The sequence below is a fragment of the Pelobates fuscus genome, chromosome 13 (genome assembly GCF_036172605.1).
Source record: "Pelobates fuscus isolate aPelFus1 chromosome 13, aPelFus1.pri, whole genome shotgun sequence".
Classification (NCBI taxonomy): Eukaryota; Metazoa; Chordata; class Amphibia; order Anura; family Pelobatidae; genus Pelobates; species Pelobates fuscus.
Window position 1 is genome coordinate 23,593,827 of NC_086329.1, and position 17,421 is coordinate 23,611,247.

Below are 17,421 nucleotides of genomic sequence, written 5' to 3' on the forward strand. Positions count from 1 at the left end.
GACAGAAATACATAATATCACCTTGTCAGACCACGGAGCTGTAACAGCCACTCTGACCAAAATCCAACACCACAGTAGCTGGACATGGAAACTGAACACATCTCTACTTAAAGATGAAAACATACTCAACGACACCAAAAAAGCCATCACAGACTAACGAGGGGGAAGAAATCGGCCCAACGCCACTATGGGCGGCCAATAAGGCTGTACTGCGAGGCCACTTCATCCAAGTGGCAACCCATAAAAAGAAAACGAAAACGAAAAAGCTTTTAGAGCTACAATCAGACCTGAGGAGGGCGGAAACCCGAAACAAACACGACCCAGGGCACTAGTGCACGTGCGCGGTGAGTGCCATGCGCGCATTAGGCCTCATTGTAGGAAAGCATTGATTTAATGGGGATTCCAATGATGCTGCAAGTCCTCATTTAGAGCGTGAGGATGTTCAGCGTCATTTAGTGGTAGACAGCCAGTAGAGGTGGCATTAACCCTGAGAGTTAATTCGGCAATAATTACTACTATTGGGTTAAGGGACATGTGGCATTGCACCCTGACCACTTAGCTGATGCTGGATGTCCGGACGACGTCCAGCGTCAGATAACAGAACCAATGTTTTACATTGCAACAGTAAGTGCAATAGAGACACTTTATCCAGACTACTTCAATGAGCTGAAGTGGTCGGGGTGCCTAAAGTGTCCATTTAAGTGTTATAAAGTTTGACTGTTTTCTGTAAAATAAATTCAGACCGTTTTTGCAGCTATTTTCATTTCAGAAGACTGCCAAATTTACACTGGAAGAAAAATTCATAAATCTGTTGAGTCCAAAAAAGGATTTAATGAACCAAATGCACCAAACATTAAACAGTAAACACCACAACCACTACAGCTTGAAACGTTTCTGTAACCTTTTTCTCTACAATGGTGTTTTACAGAAACACTATGAGCACAATAACAACCTCATAGGAAAGCAGATGTTATGGTGCAAGTAGGTACCCACTTACATTCAAGGGTTAACCCTCAAGGTTGGCTGGCTCTACATCAATTTGAGTTAGTGGTTAAACATGAATCCTCAAACTGTGCAATGCCCATTTAAAAAACAACTTGAGAAAAAAGGTATGTTTCTCAAGCCGATTTTGTGAAAGGGGAGCTACTAAAAAAGACTCAGAGCATCAGCTGATTCTCTCAGCCTAACAGCGGCACCCAGTCCGTTTGGATAGAGCAGAGCTGAACAGAAGACTTTGGGGTTCGACTGTTCATTAATGGTTTATCCCCTGAAGGTCAGCTGGAGCAAGTGACCTTCTGGCACCATAACAACTTAATTACAATTACCATGCAAAGTGTGGACACACTGTGTAGCACCTCTAGTGGCCCTCTGAGTGACTGCGACTAGAGGAATTCCTAGCCAGTAATGTAAACTCAGCCTTTTCTCTGCACAGGGAGTGTTTCCATTAAAACACCCGCAGGCACATGATATAGATATCAGAACAACTACATTAAGTTATAGTGGATCTGTTAACTACAGTGTTTTTTTAACGTTTGCATGACCTTCTAGAAGTAGAACACATTCCTCGCAGTCAGCTTACCTGAAAATATTTTGAATTGATTTCAAGAGCTCTGTTGAAATCCTTTAGACTATTTGCTTGATGAAGGAGGGCAAGGCACAACCCACGTTGATAATATGCTTCACAGTAACCTGAGTGAACTTTAACTGCGCTGCTAAATGCATCAAGAGCCTGTGAATAAATGATAGAAACATATATTTTAAACATTTTCCATAACCGCATTCAATGAAAGCACTTGCTGTAATGGTATGATGGTGTGATTTACACATCTTTACTAAAAGACAAATGTATCCTACTACAACGTTTTCTACATGGGGGCTTTTTACAAATACACATCTCTGCCTGTTACAATAGTTTAAATTGTGGGGATTCGTGCTCCTGAAACATTTGAGTCCGAAATTCTTTTGTGAAAACTCTTGGCAGGAGCACCGATCTTCGTAATTGGAATTTTGTGTCAGGACAAGTATTGGGAGACCATTTAGTCCCTTGGACAAGTAGATTGGTTTTTTTTTTTTTTTTTTTAAATAAGAGCATGGGCAAAAGTAAAAATAACAACACTTTGGGAAATATAATCAATTCCAAAATATAGACCTTTCCTAGCCCAGCACCTTGTGAGTTTGTGCATGGGCTGGTGGTCCATATTCATTTTGCTCTCTGGGGCTGGGTAGGCCCAGTGAAATATTTCCATGAAGACTGCAGTAAGTATGTATAACGTGGGCGTATTTACAAGTGACTATGGAGACACTTACACATACTGCACAGTTCATACTGATGGAGAGGTGTCATAGGTGTCCTATGAGTAGGGCCATCCTCCGAGATCTGTGAGTCTGCATACAAATAGCAGCCATTGGTTTGCATTTCACCATGAAGTCAAGGGTTGCCAGCCACCCCATGTATGCAAAATATTATTTGTAAATGTACTATTGTTCACTGTCATTAGCTAAATCTTGAATTTATACTTTTATTTATCTGCAAGCACATACACATGTGATGTTTAATGAGTGGTTTATGGTGCTTAAGTCACTTCCAACCTGTCAATATTCCTGTCTATTTGCATGTGTAATTGGGAAGGTTGAGTATAATAATTCCAAAAAGATTATGTATGTTTACTGGATGGCTATTATTGTAACATAGTTTCATTAAAAGAGTTATATGATGTCTAGTTTTAATTTTCTATATATTGACTTTAAAAGGGTGCTTTACAAAGTCTGCGATGGAGGACTAGATTGCAAGCTTGTTTGAGCAGCGCCTCTTGTCACTGTCAATATTATTTTGTGTCAATTACTTGTAAAAAATCCTTTTTCTATAATTCTAAAGGTCAGCAGAAAGTGTTGGCTATATAAATGCGAATAACAATAGGCACATGAGCTTCTGCTAAGGATATGTTAACATCAGATGATGGGGCGGCTGAGTTCACTAAGTGAGCGATTGCTGAGGATATGGCAGCTTGTGAATCTGTCATCTGATGGAAAGACCACAACCTCTGTCACATGGACACGGTGGGAACATTTGAAGCAAGTCCTGCATATCCTTCTAATCATCCCAAAGCGGGAATAATTATGGGAATCCTGAGACAAGTCCCTAAAACAGCTGTTCTAAATGTAATAAAGATTCATCTGCTTTGCTAATTAGAAAATTAAAACAAAATAATATGACAATTAAAAAAATATAACATTTCAGAAATTGGTCTTCGGAGAATTTAAATCCAAGTTACAAAATCTTTTTCTATCTACAAGGATTTGTGGGGGGGGGGGGGGGTTGTTTTTAACAGGTTTTTTTTTTTTATTCTTTCTAACTACATTTGCTAAAGTAATGCGTTTACAAAAAGCACTCATCAGATAAAAGGGAGGGAGGTGGTAAGACTGTTAGTGAATGTGTCATTTTAACCGCACGTAACAGGCATTATTATCACTGATGGGTCTTATTGACCTCCTTGTAAAAGAAAAATCGAACCTGGCTTACCTGTAAGACTTTAAACTGTTCAATGTAGCATAGACCTAAAAGGTAGAAAATCTCTGCCTTTTCAGAGGGCGAAGGCTGCTGCTGGTCAGAAGAACCGAGAACTTCCAAAGCTTGTATAAAACTTTCAGCTGCATCCTGTTAAATCATACAATGGAAACATATTACTGCCACATAGATGGGGATTTAGTATTATTATTGTATAGTTTGTATAAATGATTTTGGGGAAGAAGTTGCTTTAATGGTCTTTATTCTCCTTTATGTGATAACATTCTCACCTTTCCAAATACATGTAAGATGAATACAGTTATAAACATTAAATAAATGCCATATATTGATCCGTTAAAGAATGAAAATGATACTAACTTCATTAGCATCTTAGCTGCAAGAATAAAGCTAAAAATAAACTGAAAATAGTCCAACTAGAAGAATCGTTCGGCTCGCTTTTTCACGCTTAACTACTTTGGCCTTTACCAAGTTTTTTGTTCTCCACAATTTCTGGTTTAAAAATATACTGCAATGAATCATAACAAAAGTAATCAGAGGGCATTGCTTGCAATCACTTTAATTGTCCTTTCTTTCATTGCAGGGTATAATGTATACTTGATGCTATAAATACCACAATTAGTATATCTAATCAGCCTTAGAAATAAAGATAGCGAACATATTAAATGAACACTATAGCTTTAGGAATAAAAACCTAATAGCCCTGCGATGTTATTTTCAGTTATGTGAGAAATCTTGCAAAACATAAACCTTGCATGTCTCGATAACTCAGCGAGGTTACTTTCCGTTATGTGACAGATCTAGCTAAACCCTGCAAAGCATAAACCTTGCATGTCTCGATAACTCAGCGAGGTTACTTTCCGTTATGTCACAGATCTAGCTAAACCCTGCAAAACATAAACCTTGCATGTCTCGATAACTCACATGCGAAGGCACGAAGAGCTGTGAACCGGGGAGCGCAGGAGACCCCCTCGGGCCTAGTTGCTCCGGCCACTGGCCTACCTGGGTTGAGGGCCACCAAGGGCTTGACCCTAAGACATCGCCCACATCGACGGAGGGTCCACGGCCATAGGCGTCGACACACCATTGGAACCCACCTCTGCTCCCCACCCAGGAGAGACCCGGCCCATCCGGGCTACTGGGTCCGTGGCAAGAAGATGTCGGCCTCCTCACCAGCCCGGGGCGGGAGGCTGCGGTTACCCTGCTCCCAACGGGCTGCCAACTCTGCACACTGCCTCACTGCAGCTATCACCGACTCGGACAAGGACTGGAGGTGGAGACAAGCAACACCTAGCCCAGCAACCCCTCAGGTTTACACCTACTTGTTCCCTATGACCAGGGTGGGGTGAATGCCCCAACCAAAGTTCAGGACTGATATACCGCTGCCAGTCATGACCACCAACTGCTGCCACAAACTCACAAGCCTCCTGACTCACTCCTTTGATCGTCAGACAACACGTTACAGCCAGTGGATGACAGTGGTGCTCACTACTGTAATGCCGGCATAAGTGACTCGGTGCTTATCCAGCTGGTCAAATTATATCAACGTGGACTGTTTTCCCTAAGGTTACATGCATGCATAGTTTAATGTTCTTATATGCTTGGTTACTCATGCTGTCACTAACCTAACCCACGCTCTGACTAAACTTGACTATAACATAATCGTATATTCTTAAGCTGAAGCTACAATGTTAAATCTGCTTATATTATAAAATTATGCCTGATAATTGAAGCCCCGCATGTTACGCGAGGGAAATACTTGAGGACTGCTTCTGGGGCACCTTGAGAGTGCATGTGCCTATTCTTCGCACTGCAAAAATAAAAAATTCAACAAAAATAAAAAACAAAAAAACTCCTATATTCCTAATGCTACAGTGACACTCTGCCTAGTTATTTCTAGCCCCCACCTCTTTACACTTAAAATATATATTTTTTAAAAATAAACTCTTTACCCCCTTCCTCTGGCTATAGTCCAATCTAATGCTCTTCAATGAGGAGCATTGGGGATCTCATCAATGGTTCTTATAGGAAATAATTGAATTCAATGCTGTCCTATGAGCTGCAATGTCACGTGACTGATTATTATTGAAGTGAAGTTGTCAGGGTGACTTTAGTGGTCCTTTAAATTAGATAAAACCTACTGAGATGAACAAGAAATGTACAGCTCAGCTTTCGTGTTCTCTATAGAGAGCTGTAAATCTAATTAGAGAGATTGATATCTATTATACTGAACTTTTAAAACAAATAATTAGACTACTGTAATGGTATCATCATCCCTGAGCCGAATTAGAACTTAGACCACTCCATTTGGGTCACATCCTACACCCCAGGGCTTGTATTTTTATTTAATGTCAATCAACTCTGCGTCAGTCTAGCAAGTTCTGGTGTAGCAAACATGACGCTGACTTGATAGCATCTCACTATAAATTTGCATACATTTGGCCTATCTATGCAACCTGCACCAGACTGGCCACTCTAAGGACCATTTGCGTGTTAGGCTGGCGACAATTATACCATAAAATGTCAAATCAATGTTCACGTAAGAAAAAGATATAAATATGAAACACGGACAGAAACAACAAAGAAACGTGCTAAATGAGATATAAGAAGAAAATGAACAGCTGGAACAGTTAATGAATAATATTTGATAATGTAATATAAATACATTATTTCCAATCCATGTATGCATAAACACAAATTTTATTTTTGAAAAGGATGAGTCTACTCCCATACAACCTCTAACCCAAAATGTGGCATTGTTTCTTAAAAGAGCATATAATATGAGTCTCTCCTTTGTCCTATTCCATTAACAATACTATTTCCTCTAGTACGATTTGAAATGATCATTTAATGGAAAAGCACATTGCAGAAGGCCAGCTGTGTTATGTAAGAAATATATTAAAGCGAAGCATTGATAACACACAATAGATCACTTCTGACTTCATCCACAGAGCCATGTACTGGATAAAACATGTCCACAGAGATATAAATAGAGAGGATGGTCAAAGATTTCCTCTTATTCCACAGATTGATAAATACTTCTAGTGGGTTTAAACACACTCCTGGGCCCTTTTTTCTGTTGGTGAAATGAATCCCTTGCTCATACTAAGAGAGTTTATTTTTAGTGCGTCGCCTTTTCAGAGAGGGAACGGGGGCCATCCATGGAGCTGTACATCAGCGAGAGTAACGCAGTAACAACCCCAATCTTCTCACATTTATAAGCCCACGCTAAACAATTAACCTCAATACAAATAACATTTATCAACACAATAGAAAAACTACCCATCTATTTTGTTGTCCATTGTTTAAGGTCTATTTAATAGTAATATGTATCGCCACTGATCCTTTATCCTTCCTGTAGTTACCCTCAGTGCCCAGGCTTCTCCTTTCCATATGCCACAATAGGAAATAAGTGGCCATTCATTGTTTTAGAGAGCAAAAAACGGGTCGCAAGAGTATTCTGAGAACGGACAGCAGCTGAAATAGCCTGCCCTTCGGTGGGTCCCCGCTCAGAACTCAAGCTGGTTTTAGCTCATCTTGTGCCATTACAGAGAGAACATATCTGAAGCATATCAGACTGGTCCCACCCATACGGGCAGTCCAGATCCGAAATGCCAGCAAATTCTCTCTGCACAAGATATACAGCAACCCCAGAAGATCGTTTCTCTTGCAACCCATTTTTTGCCATTCATTGTTTTAGTATTACTCCTTCGCATTAGACAAGCCTTCAGCAATAGCAGTAATAAGTATCCTTGTGCCGTCCATGACATTAGCATATTTACTTCTAAGCCAGGTTGGTTTTCACTTGTGTATATTGCTGGTGTGCACAATACACTTCTTTTATAAACTTGAAGGGGCATTCTAAACACCATAACCACTACAGTTCTGTGTAATAGCAATGATACAAATAGGCAATGGGCTCCATCCAATATTACCAGAGTCCAACCTGGACTTTGATGGTTGGCTGTGACCCCTGAGAGCTCCTGATCTCAACACATTAGTTGTACAGATCAAGTAGATCAAGTTGTACAGAATTGATGGTAAAAGCAGGAAAATGGGGGATGGGTCTGCGCCAAAGTGCACAATAGGTAATGGTATTAAGTCCAATAGGATCTATATTGTCGTTTCCAAAGTTCTACTTATTGCGATGCCCAGAAGGTGTTGGTGACGTGAAGAGTAATCCAAATATGTAAAAATAGAAGAGTCCTTACTTACAATTAACAGAGCTTAATCCAGCTCTGGTGTGAATGGCTTATAGCGGTATTATCCCCGCTTTCAGGATATGCGGCAAGTGTCCTTTTCTTTGTAGTGACCGGTAGCCAAGTTGGAAATAAAAATGGAAACAATAATGGTGCAGTATGTTTCACACGTATATTAAAAAGTATAAAATATAATAGATGTACTCACATTCGGTAGAGCTTTGACTAGCTCTAGTTTGTTAGGTGTGCAGCGGTATCATCCCCGCTTGTAGGATATAGGGTGAGTGATCTTGACGAGAGTATCAGGAGCTCGGAGAGAAGATAAAACAGCGATAGTGCTCTCAATAAAATCTTAGTGGTCAGATAAAATAATAAAATATACTCCCAGTGTATAGGGCAGACTAACTGCTCTATGTAACAGCATGGGTGGTATAATCCCCACCTAGGATTCTTTGGAGTATAATATGCAGGAGTAAAAAAAAATAAATAAATAAAAAAAATAATAAATCTTTTAAATAATAAAATAAATATATAGTATACAATGTGTATAAAAAGCCAGGTAACAATAAAAGATAATGGTTTAAGCGTAAAAAAATTACCAAAATCTTTTTATTAACAGTAGATAAAACAGTAAAAATATCCAAACACGTTTCGCCAGAATAAGGCTTTATCAATGGATAATAAACATTTTAACCTGGCTAGTTAGAATTTATATAGGTATAGAATTAATTAAAAAATGGCGCCAAAATTGTACCACTAAGATTTTATTGAGAGCACTATCGCTGTTTTATCTTCTCTCCGAGCTCCTGATACTCTCGTCAAGATCACTCACCCTATATCCTACAAGCGGGGATGATACCGCTGCACGCCTAACAAACTAGAGCTAGTCAAAGCTCTACCGAATGTGAGTACATCTATTATATTTTATACTTTTTAATATACGTGTGAAACATACTGCACCATTATTGTTTCCATTTTTATTTCCAACTTGGCTACCGGTCACTACAAAGAAAAGGACACTTGCCGCATATCCTGAAAGCGGGGATAATACCGCTCTAAGCCATTCACACCAGAGCTGGATTAAGCTCTGTTAATTGTAAGTAAGGACTCTTCTATTTTTACATATTTGGATTACTCTTCACGTCACCAACACCTTCTGGGCATCGCAATAAGTAGAACTTTGGAAACGACAATATAGATCCTATTGGACTTAATACCATTACCTATTGTGCACTTTGGCGCAGACCCATGCCCCCATTTTCCTGCTTTTACCATTGATTTCCAGGGACATTAGAGGGAGTCCTTGTTTGGGACTGCTGCCTTCCTGATTAGCGCTGACTCCATCCCTTGTTTTGCTGTACAGAATTGATGTTGGCACGGTTGAAGTGTACATCCTGCATTATGAATGTGGCTAAAAGAAGGTGCAGGAAAGAGCCCTGTTTCTGTCAAACAGTTTCACAAAAAGTTGGACAGTGTACATAAGCCGCTTTGCACGGAGTGCCCTCTAAGCACCATTTTAGGTAGATGTTGATGCGCTTTTTATTTTTGTAAATATGCTTTAAGACAAATCCGTCATAGAGCACAAAGCCTCACCTTGTTTTTCTTGGCTTTCATTTGGATTTTTCCCAGTAGGACCAACAGTGTGGGGGTCGGTTTGACTTTAATGGCAGATATCAAGCATTCAATGGCATTGTTATACTGGTGGCAGAAAGACTGAACCAACGCTTGCTGATCTGGGGAGAAACCTACCAGAGCACAGAATTTATTGGTAACATTGTATATTATACATAACCATCTCTCCCAACAACACACATCCTAATATATACTTTCACAATTAAATACATACTATCCCCCGAAAATAGCGACCGGAAAGCAATCTCATGTTTTATAAATCTGACTATATTTGCAACTGGAGACTGGAAACGCTCATTATTAATTGGATTCTCAGTTGCTCAAGAATATGAAGCAAAACAAAAATTCTAAAATCATAAGGAAGGATCAGGCGGTTGCCAGGGAGGTAAAACCAACACAGCCTGGTTAGATGTTTGGGGAATAAACATTTTGCTTTACCAATAGTGGGCTGCTTAATACTAGAAAGGGAGGTGCTGATTTTATTTTAAGAGTCTTTTACTAAAAGTGAGTTTTAGCTAATGAAATAAAAAGAAAAACATGTTAGTAGGAGCAGAATCTATGCCCTAGCCGTGTCAAAAAGGACTCACAAGCAAGTCATCACAATTAAATGTAAACATTGTTTCTATAAAATGTATTTTGTAAGCGTTTAGCACAGGGTATAAAGTGTGTCTGAAAACTAAATTAACATGGTTGCATTTTCTAAGCAACCTCGTTTCTATCTACATACTATGCCAATTGTGCTGTAGCCAATTTGAAACCAAAGGCATACGTCACGGTGTTTAATGTGTCCTTTTCTCTTTATGGTGACTTCCAGGTGTAAAGGACAGAACTTACATCAATGACTGTCAGAGAGCTACGATGGAGACACCCAGTTGCAGGATAAAGAGGCGGATGTATTTCTACATAATTTTTTTTCTTTTTACACCTCGCAAATACACATTTGATAACCATACTTATTAAAAATCCTGGGAAGTTAAAATTCCCCTTTAAATTTCTGCTTTTACATTTTCTGCTCATCCCTCCTAGACAGTTTGTGTTTTTTACAGTATTGGATTGTCTATCTCAAACAAATGCATGCACATCTCTGGCTTTATTTAGCTCTGCAAAACGTGTGTGTATTGTACAAATAAATCATTTCTATACACATTATGTACATCTGATTACTTCTTGCTTATTTTACTTATCTGCTTTATTTTCTTATTAGTCACAGGCACACAGGTGAACTACTGTCCAATTACCAGGCTACTGTATGCATACACATTATATAAAATATTCCAATCTAAGGCAATCCGCAGTGCTATATTATTAGAAGACAGAGAGATTTACCCCGCACCTTGAGTCATCGCAGCTGCATGGTGAATACAGAAGCTAGCAAGGTCATATCTCTTCATTTCATACAGATATTGTCCCCTGCAGGAGACAAAGATTGCACTCACTAATGACCAACGTGACCTTTAACATTTTCTACAAACATTAAACCAGAAAGCCTGACCTTTAGAAGCACATCATGGAGCTTGTTGCCCATGGCCATAATTTACAGACACATTCTGCCTATAGTACAACAAACCCTGTTTATAAATACAAACTGAGGCATTGATGTGTTGTGGCAACTACGACCTGTAAGCACTGTAGGACAATGGTGACCAAAATGAAGATGCCCAGGCTCTTGATGAACAACACCCATGATGCTTCATGGTGACCGCTACCATATCCATCATGTTTTCCCGGGCATATCTCACTTATACATACTGGTGGGCAGTGCATGAAAGGTGTTGTCCTGGGATTGGTAGGATGAAATGAGGTAGTCAATACGGAATCCTGCAGCATATACATTACACGTACAGCAGGGCAATGCTATTCATAGTATTTGTAGTACTACAGCAACTGGTGTTTTACCTGTGTACCACTCCTGATATAGTATTACAACAAAAAACGAACTGGTAATCAAATAGTTAACCCTGTAATATTATATAACTGTGTCATACACAGATTCAGCCATGTTATCTCTGCCTTTCTATTAAAACTCTGACAGAACATTTAATTTGCATCGGGTGCTCATTTAATATGTGGAGAGAGACACGAAGAAACCTTACTGCTAAAGTTATTTTAACAGCTCATCTTTAAGCATGAAAATGTGATAATGCTAATTTCACATTAAGTAACCATCCATGCTGCCAAATCTGAAATCGAGTAACGCTAGCCATCAAGCAGAGAGAAGGATTTAGTAGTTTTATGGGGACTTCAAGCAGGCGTGCAGCAGTGTCTTAGCTGTGGCATAGGCTGACTGTTGGAAACCGACTGGTTCCCAGTATTTACATTGAGACATTATATCGTTATGTCTAGTCGAATACCTGGCAGGTTTTTTGTTTTGTTTTTAGTCTGTTTCATCCTCTGCTAGTCTCGCCTGGGGAGGGGGCTGTGGGCTCTCAGCTGGTTTGGCTAATACTTGTAATGTGCATGCGCAATCGGGTCACTTTTGGTGATGCAGCCGCAACTGAAGTGGCATGTTCAAGATAGAGAACACAGTCTCGACCACCGCCAAGTCGTGAAATGATGCATGTCTGAAAAGTGTGTTGCCAGCATGAAAAGTTTGGAAAGCTCTGCCTTAAATGGTTACTTATTGCAAGAATAGGGTTTATTCTATTTACGTTGCAGTGAGGAAAACAAAATAGAGATGTTAGCAAGCTATTAGTAGGATAGGTTACTTTTTGTGTAGATCATGCGCTGAGGAGTCATAATCCATTGTGTCATTTGACATCAGTCAGAGTAGTGACACAAAGTAGTTTCATCCGATACTAAATGAATGCTAAAATTGGATAAGGTCTCTAACTAAATTAATTAACAAAAAGATAGACACAATGATGCATATTGCCAAGTGCGAATAAACATATTAGAATAACAATATTCACAGTGAAAATGCCACAAAGTGACATTTAATGGCACAAAATTAGACATTAATATCTAGGTGTTATTGCAGTTAAAAGGAACACTTTAGGCGCCCAGACCACTTCAGCTAATTGAAGTAGCCTGGGTGCTGTGACCCTTTTGCACTTAGTTCGGTAATGTAAAACATTGCAGCTCTAAATCCGCCCCCAGTGGCTGTCCGCCAGACTAGAGGGCTTCTGGAATCCACTAGAGGGCTTCCGGAATCCAAACGGACTTTTGGTCCGTTATCCAACGTGGACATCCTCACGGACCTCCAGCGTCAAAATTTCCCCATAGGAAAGCATTGAATAATGCTTATCCAAGGGGGGGGTGGGGGGTTAATGCGCGCGTGGCCATTGCCGCGCACTAGGACTACCCTGCCAACGTCGGCGGAGCCTGACACAGCGCCAAGGGAGATTGGCTCTGGATTCAGGTAAGTGGCTGAAGAGGGAAGGAGGGAAACTATTAGCCCTATAGTGCGAGGAAAACGACTTTGTTTTCCTGGCACTATAGCATCCCTTTAAGAGCAAGAGGAAAATATATATAAAATAGCCGTTATTGACTGTCATTAACACACCCCCCCACCCCCAAAAAAAAACACAAACAAAAAACCCACAACTGATAAAGGTGTTAAAAAGTTTCAATTTAAAACTTTAAAGCCAATCAAAAAAAAAAAATGTTTAAAAGTAGTTTACTATCACCATCTTGTGGTGATTGTACAGAACTGTAGAAATACACGTACAAACACTACAACACACTATTCCAGAGAGAATCAAGGTGCTTACAAGCTCTTGGATTACAGCAAAAGAGCATATGATATATCACAGATGTAATTATCATGTGAAATGTTTGTAACCTGACCTATGAGAAGTAATCTTACTAATAAAACACAAAAAGACTTGCACATATGAAGTGATACATGCGTCATACCTCTAACACTAAATATTCAACAACAATGGGAAAATTTGACAAACTTACTAGTAGTGTGACATATTGTATTAGTATAGAATTTGACAAACTTACTAACTGTACGATATACTGTATAAATATAGAATTTGACAAACTTACTAACTGTACGATATACTGTATTAATATGATATACTGTATTAGTATAGAATTTGACAATCGTACTAACTGTACGATATACTGTATTAGTATAGAATTTGACAAACTTACTAACTGTACGATATACTGTATTAGTATAGAATTTGGTTGTAGGATCATTAAACCATGACATCCAAACCGCACACAGCACCTACTCGACCCCTTCTTGTCTTATAGTTATAACTCCGATTCAGAGTATTAGGGATGGTTAATCACTTACCTGATGAGGTAGGGTTGAGGTGAGTCAGGACACAAATGGATGGCTCGTGTTATATCTTTCAAAGCACTGTGCAAATCATTGGCCTAATAGGAATAGAGGGCAGATGTAGTCATCATTTTAGAATTGCTAGTATTCCTAAACTTCTAATTGCAATGCTGACATGTCGTGACTGTCTGTAACGCCAACTAAATCGGACACATGGTATCAGTAAGAAGATGCACAATGCATTCTGTATTATTCTGAAATAAAACATAGCTAGACTCGTATTATAACATTATCTGATGTGTGTATTATGAAGCTTTCAGCTTTTTTTGCTTATTTATTTTTAAATGTACAGATAACACATTCCACAGATAGTGAGCAAAGAGGTGACAACGCGAGAACTAAAAGACAAAAAGAAATGTCTCTTGTAGGCACGCATCACTCGTTTAAATAGAGCTAAATCATCAGTGGTGGTGTGTGACTGGTGCCCCACACAGGCAAATAACTAGAAAAGAGGCAGAGAATAAGCATTTGACGTTTCTCAGTTTTTGAAATTCCACCCTTTTCTAAAAAATTGCTGTTTTAGAAGATATTAAGAATCACAATAAAGGCATTTGTGATGGTCTAGAATTCAGCTGACTCATATTCTGTATTTACTTTCTTTTGCAGGACACCTCGATGATCTGATGGAACCTTCTCGCTTACTGACAGGAGACATTTACTATTCCCCTCTGAATCAATGGGCTAACTCAATTCCAATCAACTAATCCCAACCTTTGGTTTGTTACCCTGCTTGTGAGTTGTTTTGGGCCACAGTGCCTGTCAATATGGCCAACACCTTGGAAGGGGCACCTTACACCAAGAAATGTCCCAGACACTGAGGAAGCTGTTCCAAATGTTTTTTCTATTGACCGAGGTGTTCGACCAGAAGCACCAGTCCAATCTCAGTGTCTAATCCTTCTCAGCCTATGGCTATCCAGCTCCCACAACACAGAATCCTGCTACTACAAAGAAGCATATTTCTTATTTGTATGGTGTCCTTTTTCTCTTAAACATCAGTGGAAGCTCATGTAAAAAGTGCATGCATGGACTTGGGTTCTTTTACAGTTCTGCATATGTGTAGAAATAAAAGGCTAGCTAGCAGCAAAATGTTTAACTGAGTAGATAGACCCATAGTTGTAACTGAACAATATATGGGTGTAATTTGGTGGAAGTAGGTCTAGCTCCACTGACAGTGACCGGCTTCCCTCCGTTTCCTTGAGTGGTTCCGCTGTATCAGTGAATCAGGGTGCTGGGATAAAATGTACGATCTCATAATTCATAAGGACTTGTGTGGCTAAACTTTGGGAATTGTAAACAATATGCAAAATCATTGGATATTATGTAAATACCCAAAAATATACAATGTGAGTGATATGATATGCAATCTCATCTGTAATTTTCAATGTATACTTTTATATTTAAAGTCAACTAACTAATACATTTAGAGGCATATTTAGTTACTTTCTCTGGCATTGAAACCTAGCTAACATTAAACAATAATGCTATACCTTCTCGTAGGCCTGAGCCCGGCACAGATATGCTCGTAAATATGTAGGATCTACTCTTAGTGCTGCTGAGAAGTGGCGGACAGCTTGAGAGTAACGATGCTGATATTGCAGAGCAATCAGACCTAGATTGACATGAGCCAGTACTACAGTTCTGAGGAAGCAAATAAAAATGGAAACATGGTAGGTTAGCTGAATAATGTGAGAGACCAAAATTCTTATACAACTAAGTGTATACTTCTACTGCACTACTAACCCCAGGGAGCGAAACAAAAAACAAAGACATACTTATCGAGAGCAAGAACACACTCAAAGTCAAATGCAGCTTCAGTCCACATGCCCAGGTCTGTATACAAAATACCGCGGTGAAGAAATGCATTCACATTCTCAAAGTCATTATTAAGAAGAACTGCAAAAAAAAGTGATTCACTAGATTAAGTTAATAAAATCATTTTAGAAAGGTTACCAAAAATCTAAGGAAAAATGTAAATCTAAGTATTAAGTATCAATGTCTGCTCAGATGAACCTAAATAAGAGATATTGTATTTATTTATTTTAGGAAAGAAATGTAACTAACGTTTAACACAAGTGTTTTATTTTTCTTCATGTATAATTCATACCATTCAGAAATAAAACAAACAACTGTCGTGTCTATTTTTTTGATAATTGTGTATTTTTGTTAATATATTAAAATAATTACCAGAAATGCTGAAATCCTGCAGTGCTTGCTGTGGATTGCCTTTGCGCAGCAAACACCCGCGATAATAAAAAGCCAGCCAGTTATTGGGATCAAAATGAATTGCAGCTGAGTAATCTTCTACAGCTTCTGAATAATGGCCCAGTTTGGTGTAAGCTCGGCCTCGATAAATCCTGATCAGCAGACAAGGTGGGAAAAGCAAACATTGATCAATTTTACCTCACCATATTAAAGCAAATAGAAACCAGTTTCTAAATGTTTCTTATTGTGTTAAAGGAACACTAGAGGGTCAGGAACACAAACATGTATTCCTGTCCCTGTAGTGTTAAAAACACCATCTAGCCCCTCTTGCCCCACTAAATAAAGTAAAATATTACCTTTATTTCAGTCTGCTGGTGCTGGCTCTGCCCCTGATCTGCCTTTTTGGCTGACATCATCATAAGTGATATTCTAAGCTAATAATATTTTCCCCTAGGCTGAGACTGTCAAAGAAGCAAAGCTGGGGCAGAGCCAGCACAAGCTAAACACAGCCCTGGCCAACCAGCATCTCCTGACACTGAATGACAGTCATACTGTGCAGCACCGCCCCAGGAAGCACCTCTAGTAGCCATCTGAGGAGTGGCCAGTGGAGTTATCACTAGGCTGTAATGTAAACACTGCAGATTATCTTAAATATACAGTATTTACTGCAACACTGTTATCTCTATTAATATGTTAACTTGCAATTACATTACAAAAATGTAAGTCAGAGCAGAATGCCACCTATAACACAAAGAAAAGGATTTCTAACATGGAATTCCCCCAGGAAGTTTAGAAATATTCCCTTCACATTCAGCAAGCTGTTAAGCTGTGTATTAAAATATGACGGTACTGTTAATAGTGTAATTAGGATAGGATACCTGGCATCTGCATTGTTGAAATCGTGTTTGATGAGAGAAGTGAAGTCCTGTACAGCAGCTGTCCAGTTGCCGTTCTCAAAGTAATGCAAGCCATGTTTCATGAGGGCATCTGTTCGACTCGGATTGTGATAAAAACACTAAATGGAATAGATTGGAATCATTCAATGAGTGACTTCGCAAATCTTAAGAGAAGTTAAACACCTACAGTGCAAAGGACACTCGGTACATTGCTATTTGATGCATTGCCCACCCCTCTGGCATACGAGCAGGAATAAAATATTTTAAAAAATAATCAAAATGTGTAACATCAATAGGTGCTGTACCATATAGCTAGGTTCGTGGAGCTGGCCAAAAACCTTAGCAAACAGTGGAACAATGCTCTCAGCTGCCAAATACAGCTCCCATTCAAAGCATACACACGTCGTTTGTTTTGTTTATTGAAAAATAACTAGATCACTGCAGCGCTTACAGGCTTTTTAAGAAAGTAAAGCTTTGATGAGAGACATGAAAATGTTGATAATGTGACACGGGGAATACTCAAACCAAGTGAAAGGTCATCGCACTGCGAGGAAATTCCAAACCACTTGTTCATTAACTTTCTTAGAAGAAGTCAGATTTTCCAAATCATAAAGAACATACAGTGATGAAATGTTTTAACTAATGCATGGTTTACATACCCCTTGTATATTGAAC

General features: G+C 39.1%; 1 protein-coding gene across 1 annotated transcript in view; it reads right to left on the minus strand.

The window, feature by feature from the left end:
* The window catches only part of TTC6 (tetratricopeptide repeat domain 6), a 114,974-nt gene that overhangs the window by 42,591 nt on the left and 54,962 nt on the right, over positions 1 to 17,421 (minus strand). Inside the window, exons 15-23 of the mRNA XM_063440471.1 lie at positions 16,729 to 16,865; positions 15,833 to 16,002; positions 15,421 to 15,541; positions 15,136 to 15,286; positions 13,604 to 13,686; positions 10,688 to 10,764; positions 9,316 to 9,467; positions 3,521 to 3,655; positions 1,580 to 1,729 (exon numbers count right to left, since the gene is read on the minus strand). Of these exons, the coding sequence (XP_063296541.1) occupies positions 1,580 to 1,729; positions 3,521 to 3,655; positions 9,316 to 9,467; positions 10,688 to 10,764; positions 13,604 to 13,686; positions 15,136 to 15,286; positions 15,421 to 15,541; positions 15,833 to 16,002; positions 16,729 to 16,865 (1,176 nt within the window). The remainder of the gene's footprint in view (positions 1 to 1,579; positions 1,730 to 3,520; positions 3,656 to 9,315; positions 9,468 to 10,687; positions 10,765 to 13,603; positions 13,687 to 15,135; positions 15,287 to 15,420; positions 15,542 to 15,832; positions 16,003 to 16,728; positions 16,866 to 17,421) is intronic.